This window comes from Engystomops pustulosus, chromosome 9, assembly GCF_040894005.1.
Source record: "Engystomops pustulosus chromosome 9, aEngPut4.maternal, whole genome shotgun sequence".
In the NCBI taxonomy this organism is placed as follows: domain Eukaryota; kingdom Metazoa; phylum Chordata; class Amphibia; order Anura; family Leptodactylidae; genus Engystomops; species Engystomops pustulosus.
In genome coordinates, this window is record NC_092419.1 from 96605244 (window position 1) to 96620355 (window position 15112).

The window sequence follows — 15112 nt, forward strand, 5'->3', positions numbered from 1 at the left end:
TTACTGTTGTCTATGTGCAAATTGTAACGACGGACACAAAATCCGACAGGGTGTTTGGTCACATCATAGTAGAGTTGTGAAGCCCCTGCCTAAAATATGAGGCTTGTTGTATAGAGGGCGTAATGACGCTTGTATTACTTACCAGCATCCAGTCTGCCCTATCTTGCTCCTGCAAATACAAAAAAATAACCACATAAAAAAACGGATTATAATTGAAAATAAATATATGGAATATTTTTTGCATTTTTTAAAATTATATATTAAAGATACCGAAAGTGGAGATGCCGAAGACTTAATGCGGCGTGTTCTCAGTGGAGGATTCGGGTCTTCCGGCGATTCACTAAGGTAGTGCGCCCGATGTCCACTAGGTGTCGCTGCTGCACTGAAGTCCGGTGGAGTTCACTGAAGTTCACCGTCCTACCCTGGGTCCAGGTAAGTGCGTGTCAAGCGACACCTTTTTTTTAAAATACGGCGGTTTTTCTGAATCCGTCGGGTTTTCTTACGGCCACGCCCCCGATTTCCGTCACGTGCATGCTGGCGCACGATGCGCCACAATCCTATCGTGTGCGGCAAAATCCCAGGGCAATTCAGGGAAAATCGGCGCAAATCGGAAATATTCGGGTAACGCGGTGGAAAAACGCGATTTGGGCCCTTAGTAAATGACCCCCAATGTCCTATGGTCACTAGTTGCTCTAGATCAGGGGTCTCAAACTCAATTTACCTGGGGGCCGCTGGAGGACGTAGATTCTGGGTAAGGCTGGGCCGCATCAAGTTTTTCACACAAAATGCGCTTACAAAATATCATTATTCAGATTCAAATGTCATAGCGTCTCCCAGCGCAAGGAAAGCCCCGAGCTGGGAGACGTGTTTTCTCTATGAACGCGTCCTGTGCACCGAGGGGTCCCAAGCTCCTACCGCACTGAGCCCAGTCAGGGACACTCTATCCCCCCTCTCCCCCCGGTACTTGCCTCCCCGTGTCCCTCCCATCGAAGAAGATGAAGTCGCCGTTCTGACCTGCACCAAGTGCAATATGCAGCAAAGACTTACTGGCTATGGAGAGGGCTCAGCCCGTGAGCCCTCTCCATGCAGCGCGACCCGACCGCCGCCATGAATACACGGCGGGCGGTGCTTTTCCAGGTGGGGACCGCAAAATATTGTCCCGCAGGCCGCGAGTTTGAGACCCCTGCTCTAGATGTATAAGACACCCCCTGAGTAATATTCCTGGGGCCTAGGGACAGTGTGAATGGCAGCTGATGACTTACATGCAGAGCGAGCAGCAGTTTGTATGTTCATCATCGATATTCTCTGTATTGAGAGATGTGGTCTCACTTGCAGGAAGGCTGGCTGCAGGAAGATGCACAAAACGTCAGATTATACATTGTATTTATAGGATTTATTACATCTATCCCCCATGCACTATCCCTCCATGTGTTCATTTGAGTCGTGATAGACCTTACCTATACAGAAAGGGGGTGCGTACATATAAATGTACATGGCTACATATAACACAGCACTGATGATCAATGGAAATGTGGATCGCTAAATACATTGAGGTATGGCTGTATATGTCACATAGAAGGTACCTACATAAAAAGGGAAGTATTTTATCTTTATCATGTACTGATCCTGATTCACACCTTGCATCCTAGCACAGTGCTGCATTCACAACTCTGTAATCTTCAGAGCTGAAATCTCCCATAATTCTTTGCTGGTTGAAATCTGCACAGAGCTAGCAGTGTTTTTTTGCATCCTAATGTAGTGAACTGCAGACCTTTTACTGTACTTGTGTAATATGTAGGATCATTTCTTCCAATTACCCATATCCGTAGAAATCCCATATTATTGTATAATGATTAAACCCATCCTAATGACTTAATGAGGAAACCTACCATTTGATTTAATGCATTATGAAGCAAACATACCCTGAGAATGCTGTAACCACACTTATGCAGGATCATATCTTAGTTAATCCCTGATCCGAGTGGTTTTGCTGATAAAACAGATATAACATTATGATAATGAAGCTCTGTTCCTTCTATGGCTGGTTCAGCACTTGCTTTCCTGCTTCTTGTAGCAGGAGAGTTTTTCTCTGCAGCATCCTGCCAGACAGAATAATCAATTGCTGCACCATCCCCCAGCTGCTGTGTATGAGTGATCCAGCTCAGGTTGATTAGTCATGTCTTGACTAACCACCATTTGTAATTCCAAGCTCCCTTGTGTAATGTGTTTATCTTGGCAGCCAGCCTGACCCAACTTTCCCAAGGTCCTGAATGTTATCATTGTTTTTTTCAGCAAAACCACTCAGCTCAGAGATTAACCAAGATATGTTCCTGCCTCAGTGTAGCTACAGCATTCTCAAGGTATGTTTGCTTCATAATGCATCAAATCAAATGGTAGGTTTCCTTTAAATATATAGAATTATCCCTCAAATGTCTACATATATGGGCAAGTAAAGTAGTAATATTACTACATATATTCTATTCACATCACGGCACAAATAAGTGATAGGACCACGAGACACTGTATAGGGGACTAGTCACATGTAAGTCACAAATCACACAAGACGGAGAGTTACTGTGGGCTTCTGAGGAATGGTTAGGATGCATTAACCATTGAAGTCTCCCCTTCCTCCTGCCCGTCAGGTCGGCCAGAGAGACGCCTGCATGTAAGAGACAGACTGACATTGCACACGACAGACATAAAGACAAGAGAGACGCAGTGACATAAAACGTGACGGCGCTTGAGACTGTGAGGAAAGAATAAAATGTGTGGAACAGACAGAGACAGGACAAAGAGACTGCGGCCCTTAAGGAAATTTTACAGAAAGAAGGGTTTTCAAAGTAACTCTTTTAGGTTATGTCCAGACATCATGATAAATCATTAGCCCCAAATTGCATAGAGAAGGGGCTGGGGACTGCAGGAGATTTACGGTGATGGTGCAGAAGGTGTCTAAAAAGGCGATTGGCCCGTTCTTTAGGTGGTCCCTAAAAGGGGCTTATTGGGGCCCGCCCCGTGGTTTTAAAAGCTTTGGGGGCGCCTCTTTCCTTCTGCCCCCAGGACCGAGCGGTGTGAAGTCGCCCACCCACCCTGGCCTCATGGTAAATTTTCGTTTACAGGTGGTTTTCCGGTTTCTGGCTGTTCTTTCTGTCTTCCTTTCAGATGTCACAGCATTGGCGGATTTTTCACATGCCCGAAGGCGAGATGAAGGTGCCCACACGACGTCTGACGCCATTCGGGTGAAAGGTTTTTGCTCAGAAGAAGCGATGGGCCCGGATGGGCATGATGTTTGTTCCAACTATTTTGCATTTTATTCTATTTGTTATTTAATTAATTCATTGTTTCTCTAAAAATAGATGCTGTGACCCCCCACAAACCCACAACAAGAAACACCATGTGGTGTCCATTTATGGCTGGTTTTGTTTTGCAAGGATTTAAAATTCCGGGTCAAGAGCCTGAATAATTTGGGCTTAGTTTACAAGTCCCTGCAGTTCTGCTCCCAGAAAAGATAGCCATGCCCAGCACTGCAACAGAGGAGCTGGAAATGCCGAAGGAGATGCTTATATATTGGGCTATATGGAACTTAGGACCATGATTATGGTATCACATTTAAAAAAGAGAATCTTAACTTTCAAATAATATCATGCCAGTGGTTTTGTGTGCTACAGAAACTGAAATATAGGGAGCTAAATACATAGGGGGAATTTATGAACACATTTTCGCCAGAATTCTGGCAGATTTGCGGCAAAATAATTAGTTTAAAGTGCCATGCACCACATTTATCAGGGCTTTTAGACCTTATTTTTTCTGGTTCTTTTCCGACTCGTCCAACAAAAAGGGTGTGGCCACTGGAAAGGGGGTGTGTCATTATGGAAATTAGCCTATGCACCAGAAAATTATAAGGGTGCGCCACATTGTGCTAAAAGCAGGTCTAGAGGTCGAACTCGACAGTGCAAAAGATTCATCATCACAATGAGGAATCTGGCGCAGCACTAGACTAGTGTTGTTGAGGTCTGCATTGATACAACAAATTGATCATTTCCCCCTAAAGTATAAAAGTGGATTTTTATCTGCAGCTCACATTTCCAAATTTTACTTTACCTGTCCATATTTCTGTCCATATTTCTGTCTCACAGAACCACAATCCTGATGCGGATAGAAGGTTGCAATTTAGATGCAGATATAGGCATCTAAATTAATTTTCACATGACTTTGGATGGGATTTTTCTATAGGTAAAAGGATGAGATTTTACATAATTGAGGGAATTCTAGAAATTACATTTCATACCCGACAGGAGCGACTCGTAGTTTAGTGGTAAAAAAGTAGATGATTTTTTTGTTATCCTATGGACAGGGGATAAAGATCTGATTGTTGGGAGTCTAACTGACCAATTTGGCGATCTCTGTGTAGGCTGCGTAATCTGTGTGCGCTATATAAATAAAGGAATTATTATTTATTATTATTAACTGCCGGGACCCCCACTGATCACAAAAATGGGGGATCCGGGTCCTGCTAATGGGTGGGATGCTGCCACTCCTCTCCTACCAGGGCAGTGCCGGGAATTGCTGATAACAGTGCTTGGATATCTCTGGCACTCATAGTCACTGTCAAGGAGAGATAACTGATCGCTGTGCTCTGCAATTTCCTACACTTCGGCAGGATATATGTTTAACCTACCTCTCCACCGTTAGGCCCCTTACACACTTGCGTTGCAGATCACGTTAGAGTCTGATCTGGGTGCGATCAGGGTTTGGTCAGTGAAAAACTGACATTTTCATCAGAGTTCAGTCAGTTTTCAGTCAGAGTTTGTTCAGTGTCTCAGTTTTTCACGCGCGTTTTCAATGCAATTTCAATGCACTTTTCACGTGCAGGTAATGCGCGTGAAAGGACTCAGGACTGAGCTCTATCTTTTCTATGGCAATTGATGCGTGAAAAACGCATTGCACTTGCAAGTGTCTCAGAGTGCGATGTGTTTTTGATGCATCTCCATAGACTTGTATGGTGCGTTTTTCACGCGAGTGACTTGCAAAAGTAGAGCATGCTGAGATTTAAACGCACGTTAAAAAACACGTGTGCGCGCGTGAAAAAGAATGCAAGTCTGAAAAGACCCATTGATTACAATGGGTCTGCACGTCAAAAGCACGCGCAGAAAACGCAAGTGTGGAAGGGGCCTAAGTGACAATGAGACCAAAGTTGGTACAACCCCTTTAACTGCACCAAACAGAACTTCCAGTGTAATTAGTCTTCCAAAACACCTAATGCTGATTTCTATCTTATACTCACGGTGTCTTTCATCTCTCTCTTCCCTTTCTGGCTCTATATCTTCAGCCTGTGTGATCCAATCTAGATATCCTTTCAGATCTTCCTCCATTTGCTGCTTCTCTCTCAGTTTCTGGAAGTCCCCTCTGGCTTTGGCTTTCTCTCTTTCCTTAGAGAACTCTCTGAAAGAGAAATGAGTAAAAAACAGGGTGAACATTAACAAACTAGGACACAAAGCAACACAAAACCTACTAATGCTATATATATCTCCCATGTCTTCAGGGGGTATAAAGCATTAAATAGATCCCATGGCATAGTCGTGTAGGGTCTCCGAGAGGGGGGGGACACTCAATGTAGTCTCTTTCTGCTCTGTTTGTTTAGAGTGGTGAATGAGGCATTAGATTTGGGAATAGATTTTTTCACAATAAACAACCCCTTTAAGAGGCGAGTGGTCTGCAGTCTGTTGCTAAAGGGTCTACAATATGTCAAATCATGGCAAAAGTGAAATTTTCAAATTTTTCAAAGACGCCTATCTGTCTCTTAGATGCTCCGTAGCAATAGACTACACAAAAGTCATGATTTAGGATCAACGTCTCCCTCCATCAGTGCTGCAGCCAATTCAGATAGAAACTCTTCACTAGTCGTAACTTTTGGCGCCAGATGTCTCATATGTCCTTATAAAGGGACCGTCTTCTTATACAAAGCGTCTGCACACCCTCCTAAAAATTCCCGTGTTATACAAGCAAAGCCAAAAGAGACTGCCACATATCAGTGACCTTAGTAATAGATTTCCTCTGAGCCATTACTATGCCAGAGGCATCTTCCACAAGCATCTATTTAGGTTGCCTTTTGTTCTTAAAGGGGTTGTACATCATTATAAAAGCATGGTTGATCTCTTTCAGAAACAGCACCACACTTGTCAATTTTTAAAAGTTGTAAAAATCACAGTCCTGGAAAACATCATTACACTTAAAGCGAACCTGTCTCCATGTTTTAACTCCACTAAACTACCAGCACCCTACAGTAGGGTATGAAATATCTTTTCTAGAATTCCCTCTTTTATGTGAATTATCACCTCTTAAAAAAAAATATCCACCAAAGTCAGGCAAATATGACCCATCTTATTTTCATATGAGATGAGTCAAGTTTAGTGGTTGCAGGGAGAGTTTCAAAAGCCCCTATCTTTGGATCTATAGTACCTAGGGAAATGTTTTTTGTGCCATGTTAAAGATAAGAATTTCATCTTTCAGTTAACATCATGGCTTATGGCTTTGTAATATATATAAATATATATATATATATATATATATATATATATATATATATATATATATATATAGTATAGGATATACAGGCAGCTAAAGTGTAGTTAGAAATGCAAGCTATAGATAAACATCCAGTTGCTGCCTATATGCAGCTCTTAGCTTCATACAGTTCTGTAGCCCTTCTTAGAAGTTCAAGAAGTTCTGTAGGTCTTCTTAGAGATGAGATTCTTATCTTTAATATGACACCGATGCCATGTTTCTAGGTGCTATAGAACCAAAAATAGGGGATTCTGAAGTGACACTACTCCTGCAACCACCAAACTTGACTCATCTCATGTGAACATGAGGTGAGAACAGTCATATTTGCCAGACTTTGTTTTAGATTTTATTTTATAAGTAAATGGGCGAGCTTTCACATAAAAGAGAAAATTCTAGAAAAGACATTTCAAACCCTACCTGATTTTAGAGGGGTAAAAACCACATCTTTAAGGCCCTGAGGCTTCTAAGTTCTCTTGACATGAAGTTTTACAACATACATATTACAACATATCCGAACGGTCAGACTGAAAACCTTACATAAAATATTGTACTTCTAGAAGGCTTCTTCTAACTTACCCGCTTAACACACCCAATACAAGGTTTAAGACGAAGAATGAGCCGAAAATAACCAGACTGACAAAGTACACCCAGGGAAGCTCGTAGCCCATGGCGTCCTGCATCTGGAGACACAGATTGGGAGAGGATTGGAAGTGCAGATCTGGATACATGATCAAAATGATTAAAAAAAAATCTAACAGTATATAATGATATCAACATTCTCTACAAATAGTTTGGTGCCAGAATAAGGCACCTAGAAAATATCACCCCCACTGATATCTGATGGGGTCTACTACCTTCAATAATAGGGTCATATTCAACAATCGAGGCTACTATATGGTCCCTAATGCAAATATGAACACAGCCGCCTCCGAACTAAGAGACTAAGAGTGGCCAAAATTCTTTTTAATGGGTAATATGTTTATATTTTACTCACCCAGTAGAGAACATCCGTCCAGCCCTCCATAGTGATGCACTGGAAGACAGTCAGCATGGCGAAAAAGAAATTATCAAAGTTTGTGATGCCGCCATTGGGCCCTTCCCATTTCCCCCGACACTCTGTGTTATTCATGTGACATTCTCTCCCGTGTCCAGAAAAAGCGCAAGGGGCAGGCTCCTCTTCTGATACTATGTCTACAATACAGAAAAAAAAAGAAACGTTCATTAACAATCCTTCAGGAAACAATAGACTGCAGTCTGTGCTGTCACCTATAGATGGCGCTATTGTAACAGAGGAAGATGCATGAGATGTCCCAGGCAGTGGAGAAGCCTGCAGAGATGTCTAGATAATATAGGAGAAAATAGAAAGACTTGTAGAAATAAATAATAATAATAATTCTTTATTTATATGGCGCACACAGATTATGCAGCGCTGCACAGAACTTGCCAAATCACTCCCTGTCCCCATGGGGCTTACAATCTAATCAATTTACCAGAATGTTTGGAGTGTGGGTGGAAACTGGAGGACCCGGAGGAAACCCAGGAAAACACAGAGATAACATACAAACTCTTTGCAGATGTTAACCCTGGGTTAGAAGGGTCAGACATACCTGAATGTCTCTTAGCCTTTGTTTCCTTCGGCATCTCCTGCATTATTATGCATTCACAGCAATGCTTTAAAGGGAATGTCAGCTCATTGGTCATATTATATTACCATCTCATACTGTATGTTAAGTGTCCTGAATCACAAATATATATATATCTTTGGCCTGAATGCAGAGAAATCTTGACTTTTTAATAAGCACATAAGCATTTAGGTGCACGATAGGTGCCGCCGTTCTTGCCTAGTTTGTAAAGGAAGATAGGGTATTGCTAACCAAAGTGAAAAGAAAGGTGCTGGGTGGTGAACCTGGGCAGGAGAGGGTGCACTAGACATCATGGCCTCGCCCATGTTGCACCCAGGTGCTGATTTGCATATAATGCAAAATGAAGATTTCTTGGACAGATTTCCTCCTAAATTTAGTTTATAGATCCAGGAGCTGACAATATCCCTTTAATAGATAAGTATTATTAGGAAACAGCAGGAATGTGGAGAATATATTAGATTATATAACAGCTGGACTGGTCAATGATACATCTATTAACTATTTTGTCCTCTAACTCAATGGGGCTCATTTACGAAGGGTCCGAACGCCGCACTTTCGTCGGGTTTGCCGAATATTTCCAATTTGCGCCGAATTGCCCCGGGATTTTGGCACACGCGATCGTATTGTGTCGCATCGGCACCGGCTTTCACACGACAGAAATGGGGGGGGGCGTGGCTGTCGGACAACGCGACGGATTCGGAAAAACCGCGGAATTAAAAAAAAAATTGTGTCGCAAGATCAGCACTTATAACGTGCCGCGGGATCGCGACTGGACCTGGTAAGTAAATGTGCCCCAATAATGCCTTGGCTATAGAACTATGAGCCGATACTGAATGATAAGGTTTAAAGGGGATGGCCCATTTATCCTGCAACAATGACTCCTGTCTGCCTCTAGTGGTGATAATGGACCGTGTAAGCAGGTGATGCTGGGGATCGACTCAAGGGACTCAGATAGGATTGATTAGTTCATAGCAGCTGGAAAGCCCTAATGTTTGCTTTACAGCACTGCTGCAAATACAGATCTTAGTCTTATTTATCACTGTATATTTTATTCTGGACACTGAGGCTTCCCGATGGGGGTCAATAGCTCTCGTGTCTTTAATATAATGAGGTCTCTAGCTGGCTTTGGCCTTGAACGCCTGCGGTGGAGAGACGCATAACATATGGTGATCATAGGCAGTTCCACAGCTTAAGGAGAATGAAAACATTCCTTGTGTTTTCTGTGAACTCGGATACACTAATCTTTGTAGAGCTGCTGGCCTGAAGTATGACTAAATGAGTTCCTGGATCTGTCCGGCTCTGGTTAATTACATGGAAGCATCCGGAGGAGAATGGGAACTCTCTAATATGCGGCAGCGTCTTGTTTACTTCTCTCTGTGAGAAGATTCAGTATAAGTTTCAGGGCGCGTTCACACACTGCCATTTGTCCGCGCGTTTTACATGTTACCATTCGTTTGTCTGCTTTGAAAGCATTTCCTTTCATTGCCAGAAGTGTATGCAGTGAAGTGAAAGTGTTAAAGGGGTTGACCACTTTACCTCATGTTTTTTGTAATGTGTATGTAAGTTGTGGGGGGCAGGATATTAGGAAATGTACCAATATACATCTATAAAATGTTCTGCTCTGCTTTCTTGTGAAGTGAAGCCTCCTGTCTTTTACCTCATCAGCCACACATTCCTGACCATAACATCGCTGCAGATGAAGGGTCATGTCATTTCTATCTGTCCATCAACAATCGCCCTGCCAAGACTTTGATCTGCTATTCATGATTACTATCATAAGGTCCTGGCAGGGCGATTGCTCATGGACAGTTATAGATCATATGGTCAGGAATATCTGGCTGAGGAAAAAGAAAGAAGATTTCACTTTACATATCAATAAAGCGCCATAGAAATTTTAATAGACGAATATTGGTAAATTACCTGCCCACTACAGTTACACAAACATTATATTAAAAAAATGAGGTGAAATGTCCAACCCCTTTAACACAGCTGCTTACACTTTCAGCAATGAAGAAAAACGCTATCAAAGCAGCCAAATGCATGGTAACATGAATAACGCAAGCGTGGCGTTTTCATTGCGTTTTGAAACAGAAATAAGGGACTGTTATATTATATATTGTTTAATGAATACATATGTATTACGAGGGGGTGCTGTAGTTTAATTAATTATGGGGTACTGTGATAAATATAAACTAATTCGGACTGAGCGCGGGATTTAACTTTCAAATTGTGTCGCAAGCTCTAGCCCTAACATGCACCACTAAAAAGATGGTGAATTCTGTCGGACCTGAGCGGGGAACCGACCCATTAATGATATTAGGCGCACGATCTTAGTGAACTCCAGCAGCTGGTTAAGTAAATGTGCTCTATTATGCATACGTTATTCATAGACACCAATGTTAAAATGCAGCATCCCCCCCAAAAAAATAAGGATAGAGATGCACAAACGTCCACTGTTTGGGCATCCCTCATGTCCGTAGACCTGAACGGATACGTTGTCCGACGACAATGCACTGTGCCGCGATTCAAGAAGATCGTTGCCCGATTTCCTGAATGTGTCGCTACCCCGATTTCCTGAATGTGTCGCTACCCCAATCAGTTGTCCGACGACAATGCACTGTGCCGCGATTCAAGAAGATCGTTGCCCGATTTCTTGAATGTGTCGCTACCCCAATCAGGTCCGCCGGAGTTCACCTTCTTCTTCCCGGTACATGTAAGTGCATTGAATGCGACACAATTTTAAAGTAAAATCCCACGGTTTGTCCGAATAAGTCGGATCGTCCGATGGCCCGCCCCCCGATTTGTGTTGCATGAAAGCCGGCGCCACTGCGCCAGAATCCGGTCGCGTGCGGCTACATCCCCTTCTAAATGCCTGTCCCAAATGCGCAAATCCGAAAACGTCGGAATATCCGACTAAAGTCCGGTCCGCGGGACCCCTAGTTAACCCCTTCCCGTCTGTGACATCATCTTACAGGCACAGTGTCAGTGTCATGAGTATTGCAGAGTATTATCATGAAAAAGCAATCAGATCATTGCTTGTTCATGTCCCATGGTGGAAATAGTGAAAAAGTAAAAAAAAAATGTCAATAAAAAATAAAGTAATAAATCAATAAAAATGCCCAAAAGCCCCAAAACATATTAAGAGACATATAACCCAAAAAAAAGTCTAAATCATAAAAAAAAAAACATATATATTATCACCGTGTCCGTAACAACCCGTAGAATAAAAGTAAATAATTATTGAACCCATACAATGAACGCTGTGAAAACCCCACTGTGAAACGCTGTGAAAACTGTTAAAACCCCACCAAAAATTATCATTTTTACCTATTCCATCTTACAAAAAATGCAATAAAAAGTGATAAAAAAAACATATGTACTCCAGAATGATACTGGTGCAAAGTACAACATGTCCCGCAAAAAAACAAGCCATCAACTAGCTCCGTAGCCAAAAAAGTAAAAAATGTTATGCCACTTGGAAGACGGCAATGCAAAAATTATATATTTTTTCATACATTAGGGTTTTATTTGACAAATTTAGTAAAACGTAAGAAAAAATATTCATGTCTGGTATCCCCGTAATCGTATCGACCCGTAAAATAAAGATAACATGATTATTAGGCTATACGGTGAACACGAAAAAAAAAGTCAAAAATCCAGTACAGAGTTGATGCTTTTCTACTCCTGCCCTCAAAAACAAGTTCCTAAATTTTCAACAATAGGGGATACCAACCCCAAAATGGCAACACTGGAAAAAGCATCTCGTCCCGCAAAAAAAATGCCGTCACATGGCACCAATAACGAAAAAGCTAAAATTTTATAGCCTACAAAAGGGGCCAATGAGGAAACTAAAATCCTGGCAGCTGCAGGACGCTCCCTCCCTCCTGCGCCTCGCTGTGCGCCCATAAAACAAGTCACGGCCAGGGGGGGTCTCTGTACTTGGGAGAAATTGCAGAACAAATTGTATGGTGGGTTTTCTATTTTTATCTTTTGGAAATGTGTGAATTTTAGGGCTAAATGAACGTATAACCGTCACAATTTGACCATTCTAAATTTCACCTCCATTTTGATTCAATTACAATGAAGATCTCAAGGGGTTAACGATCTTCCTAAAAGCTGTTTCTGATAGTTTGAGGGGTGCAGATTTGAAAATGGGTTGGTTATATAGGGGGGTTTTGATGCTAAATATGTAAAATTTCATTCAAAACGGTATTTATCCCCAAAATGGTCAATTCTGAAAATACGGAAAATCGATAATCTATTTGTAAGCCACGTGACATCAAAATAAATTATCCAGACATATCAAAAATGATGAAAATGTAAAGTAGACATATGAGAAATGTTATTCAGCAACTTATTTAGGTAGTAAATCTATCTGCCTGAAAACGCAATGATTTGGAATTTCGAAAATGGCAAATTTTTCAAAAAATTCATAATTTTTTCTTTTTTTTTGTAAATAAACGCAAAACTTATAATGCAACATTTACCACTAAAATGAAGTACAACATGTGGGGGGAAAACAATCTCAGAATCACTTTGATAAGTAACAGTGTTCAAAAGTTATAACCCAATTTACCGGCACTAGGAGCCTCTTACTAAAGTAAGCAGCTCCTAGTGCTCGATCAAACGCCTCAGTGTTAGAGTGATAGCGTTACCAGAAACCTCCGGTAACGCTATCTAACACTGCGGCGGGGTACAATGTAATTGTCGGACAGCTGGCAAAGCTGTACGACGTATTCATGAGGGGGGGGGGGTTTGGGGCATGGCTAGGGGCGGTGACTGCAGCGCCTCGGACCGCCCCCTCATGAATACATTGGACAGCTTTGCAAGCAGTCCGATGATTACACTGTACTCCGCCGTTTGATCAAGCACTAAAGTAAGCAGCTCCTAGTGCCGAAAATTTAGGTGACAGGTCCTCTTTAAGCTACAAAATGGCTGCGTCCTTAAGGGGTTAATCAGCCCCATTGTTTGTGTTTCGTATGCTTGGTGTATGTGTATAGAGCGTATATATGGTGCTGGGTTTGTATTTGTGTGTATTGCATATATAGTCTATGGGGCTCATTTACTAAGGATTTTTGTTGTGTTTCCCAAATATTTCCGTTTTGCGGCGCATTAAAGTGGGGTTTTTGGCGCACGCGATCGGATTTTGGCGCCGACTTTCATGCAACAGAAATCGGGGGCGTGTCCGACGGACAACCTGACTGATTTGGACTAAGAGCTGGATTTATGATTCAAATTGTGTCGCAAAACAATGCACTTAAATACACCGGGAAGAAGATGATGAACTCCGGCGGACCTGAGCGGGGAAGCGACACATGCAGGAAAATGGACGCACGATCTTGAAGAATCGCGCCGGACTTCATCCTTGTCGGAGAACGCACCTCGGGGATCGCAACAGGACCTGGTAAGTAAATCTGCCACTATGTGTGTACATGTCTGGAGCTTATGTATGACATTTGTGTAGTTTAATTTGTGGGATGGGGAGCAGCAGCAAGGGTTTAGGTATATGGAGCCCCATTCCTAATTTTGCATCCGGGCCCCCGGAGTCTTGTTACGCCAGTGGGTAAAGAAATGTTTAGGCCATTACTGGTTTTGAATTACAAATACTGATCAAATACATACCATGTGCAAGTACCCTAATGTTACTAATCCTCATGCAAATCTCCTGCACACCAAGATCAAGTGAACACATTACCATACCTTTAGGGTGCGTTCACACATGGTTTTTGCATTAGATTTACAAATAGAGGCCTCAGTCCAATAACATCTACTGTTTCAGAGCTTTTTGCTGATCACATGCATTTCACTGGAAATGCAGATGTGATTGTGCAGAGCCCCGTCCCTGGGTGTTTGCATTGGGTTTGTAAACGCAATGCAAAGCCAAGTGTGAACACAGCCTTATTGTTTCCATACAGATTAGCATACTGGCTGAAAGCAATCCCTCCTGATTCCTCCATACACATGCATGCTTAGTTCAGCAGGTATGCCACACCTCTGGCAGGGGTTTAATTTCTATAAAAACTAAAGGATTATTAAATGTGCATTGATAACATGTTATGCAATAGAGCAGTGAAGGCAAAACAATGGACATTTGCTCTAATACTTCAAATCTATTTTTATAAAATCCAGTACCTGAGCCGATGTAGAAGCAGGTCTTGTGCATTCGTCCGATAAAAAGTTCCAGCCCAATGATGGCATAAATGATAATGACAAACAATACCAGCAAAGCGATGTGGAGCAGGGGCACCATGGCTTTCATGATAGAGTTTAATACAATATGCAAACCTGCAAGACAAGATAAATAAACTCAAAACTACTGTAGAAGCCCTGCTCCTTACCTGACAAGCAGGGCAAAGCTCTATTTCTATTGGATGTCCCACACTGAATTGCAGAGCCTATGCAGTATATAACCTGTCACCAGGGACCTAATTTTCACTAAAAACAGGTTACAGAAGCCCATCACAGCTGCAGTGCAAATCTGCCTTTCAGCTTTATCTAAGCATTTCCATTACAATATAAATGTGTGTTATAACTTACCTTGCACCCTTACAGAATCTGTGCTGCAGACTGCTCAGCTCTTGACCTTTGTGCTCCTGCACAGCTCCTCCCTCTCTCACCGATGTCGGCTGGAGCTGTACAAGAGCACAAAGGTGGGGGCTGAGAGTTGAGGAGTGAGCAACACACACAAGTCACATGTTGTTGAAATGCATCCAAACCAAAGCCCAACCCCTGGGACTACACAGATGATTTTGTCAGAGTGCAAGGTAAGTTATAACACACAATTATATTGTAATGCAAATGCTTAGAGAAAGCAGAAAGTCATATTTGCATTGCAGTTGTATTCTGCTTTTAGTGAAAATGAGGTCCCTGGTGACAAGTTCCCTTTAAGCAAAAAACACTGTTCATTT

At 42.1% G+C, this 15112-nt stretch overlaps 1 protein-coding gene across 4 annotated transcripts in view; it reads right to left on the minus strand.

Moving 5' to 3' along the window:
- The window catches only part of CACNA1F (calcium voltage-gated channel subunit alpha1 F), a 64787-nt gene that overhangs the window by 36437 nt on the left and 13238 nt on the right, over nt 1-15112 (minus strand). For 3 of the 4 annotated variants that reach the window (XM_072124222.1, XM_072124223.1, XM_072124221.1), the window contains exons 7-13: nt 14337-14489; nt 7556-7752; nt 7138-7241; nt 5282-5439; nt 2576-2659; nt 1263-1344; nt 143-169 (exon numbers count right to left, since the gene is read on the minus strand). In XM_072124222.1, the coding sequence (XP_071980323.1) occupies nt 143-169; nt 1263-1344; nt 2576-2659; nt 5282-5439; nt 7138-7241; nt 7556-7752; nt 14337-14489 (805 nt within the window). The remainder of the gene's footprint in view (nt 1-142; nt 170-1262; nt 1345-2575; nt 2660-5281; nt 5440-7137; nt 7242-7555; nt 7753-14336; nt 14490-15112) is intronic. The other variant, XM_072124224.1, reaches the window with a different exon arrangement.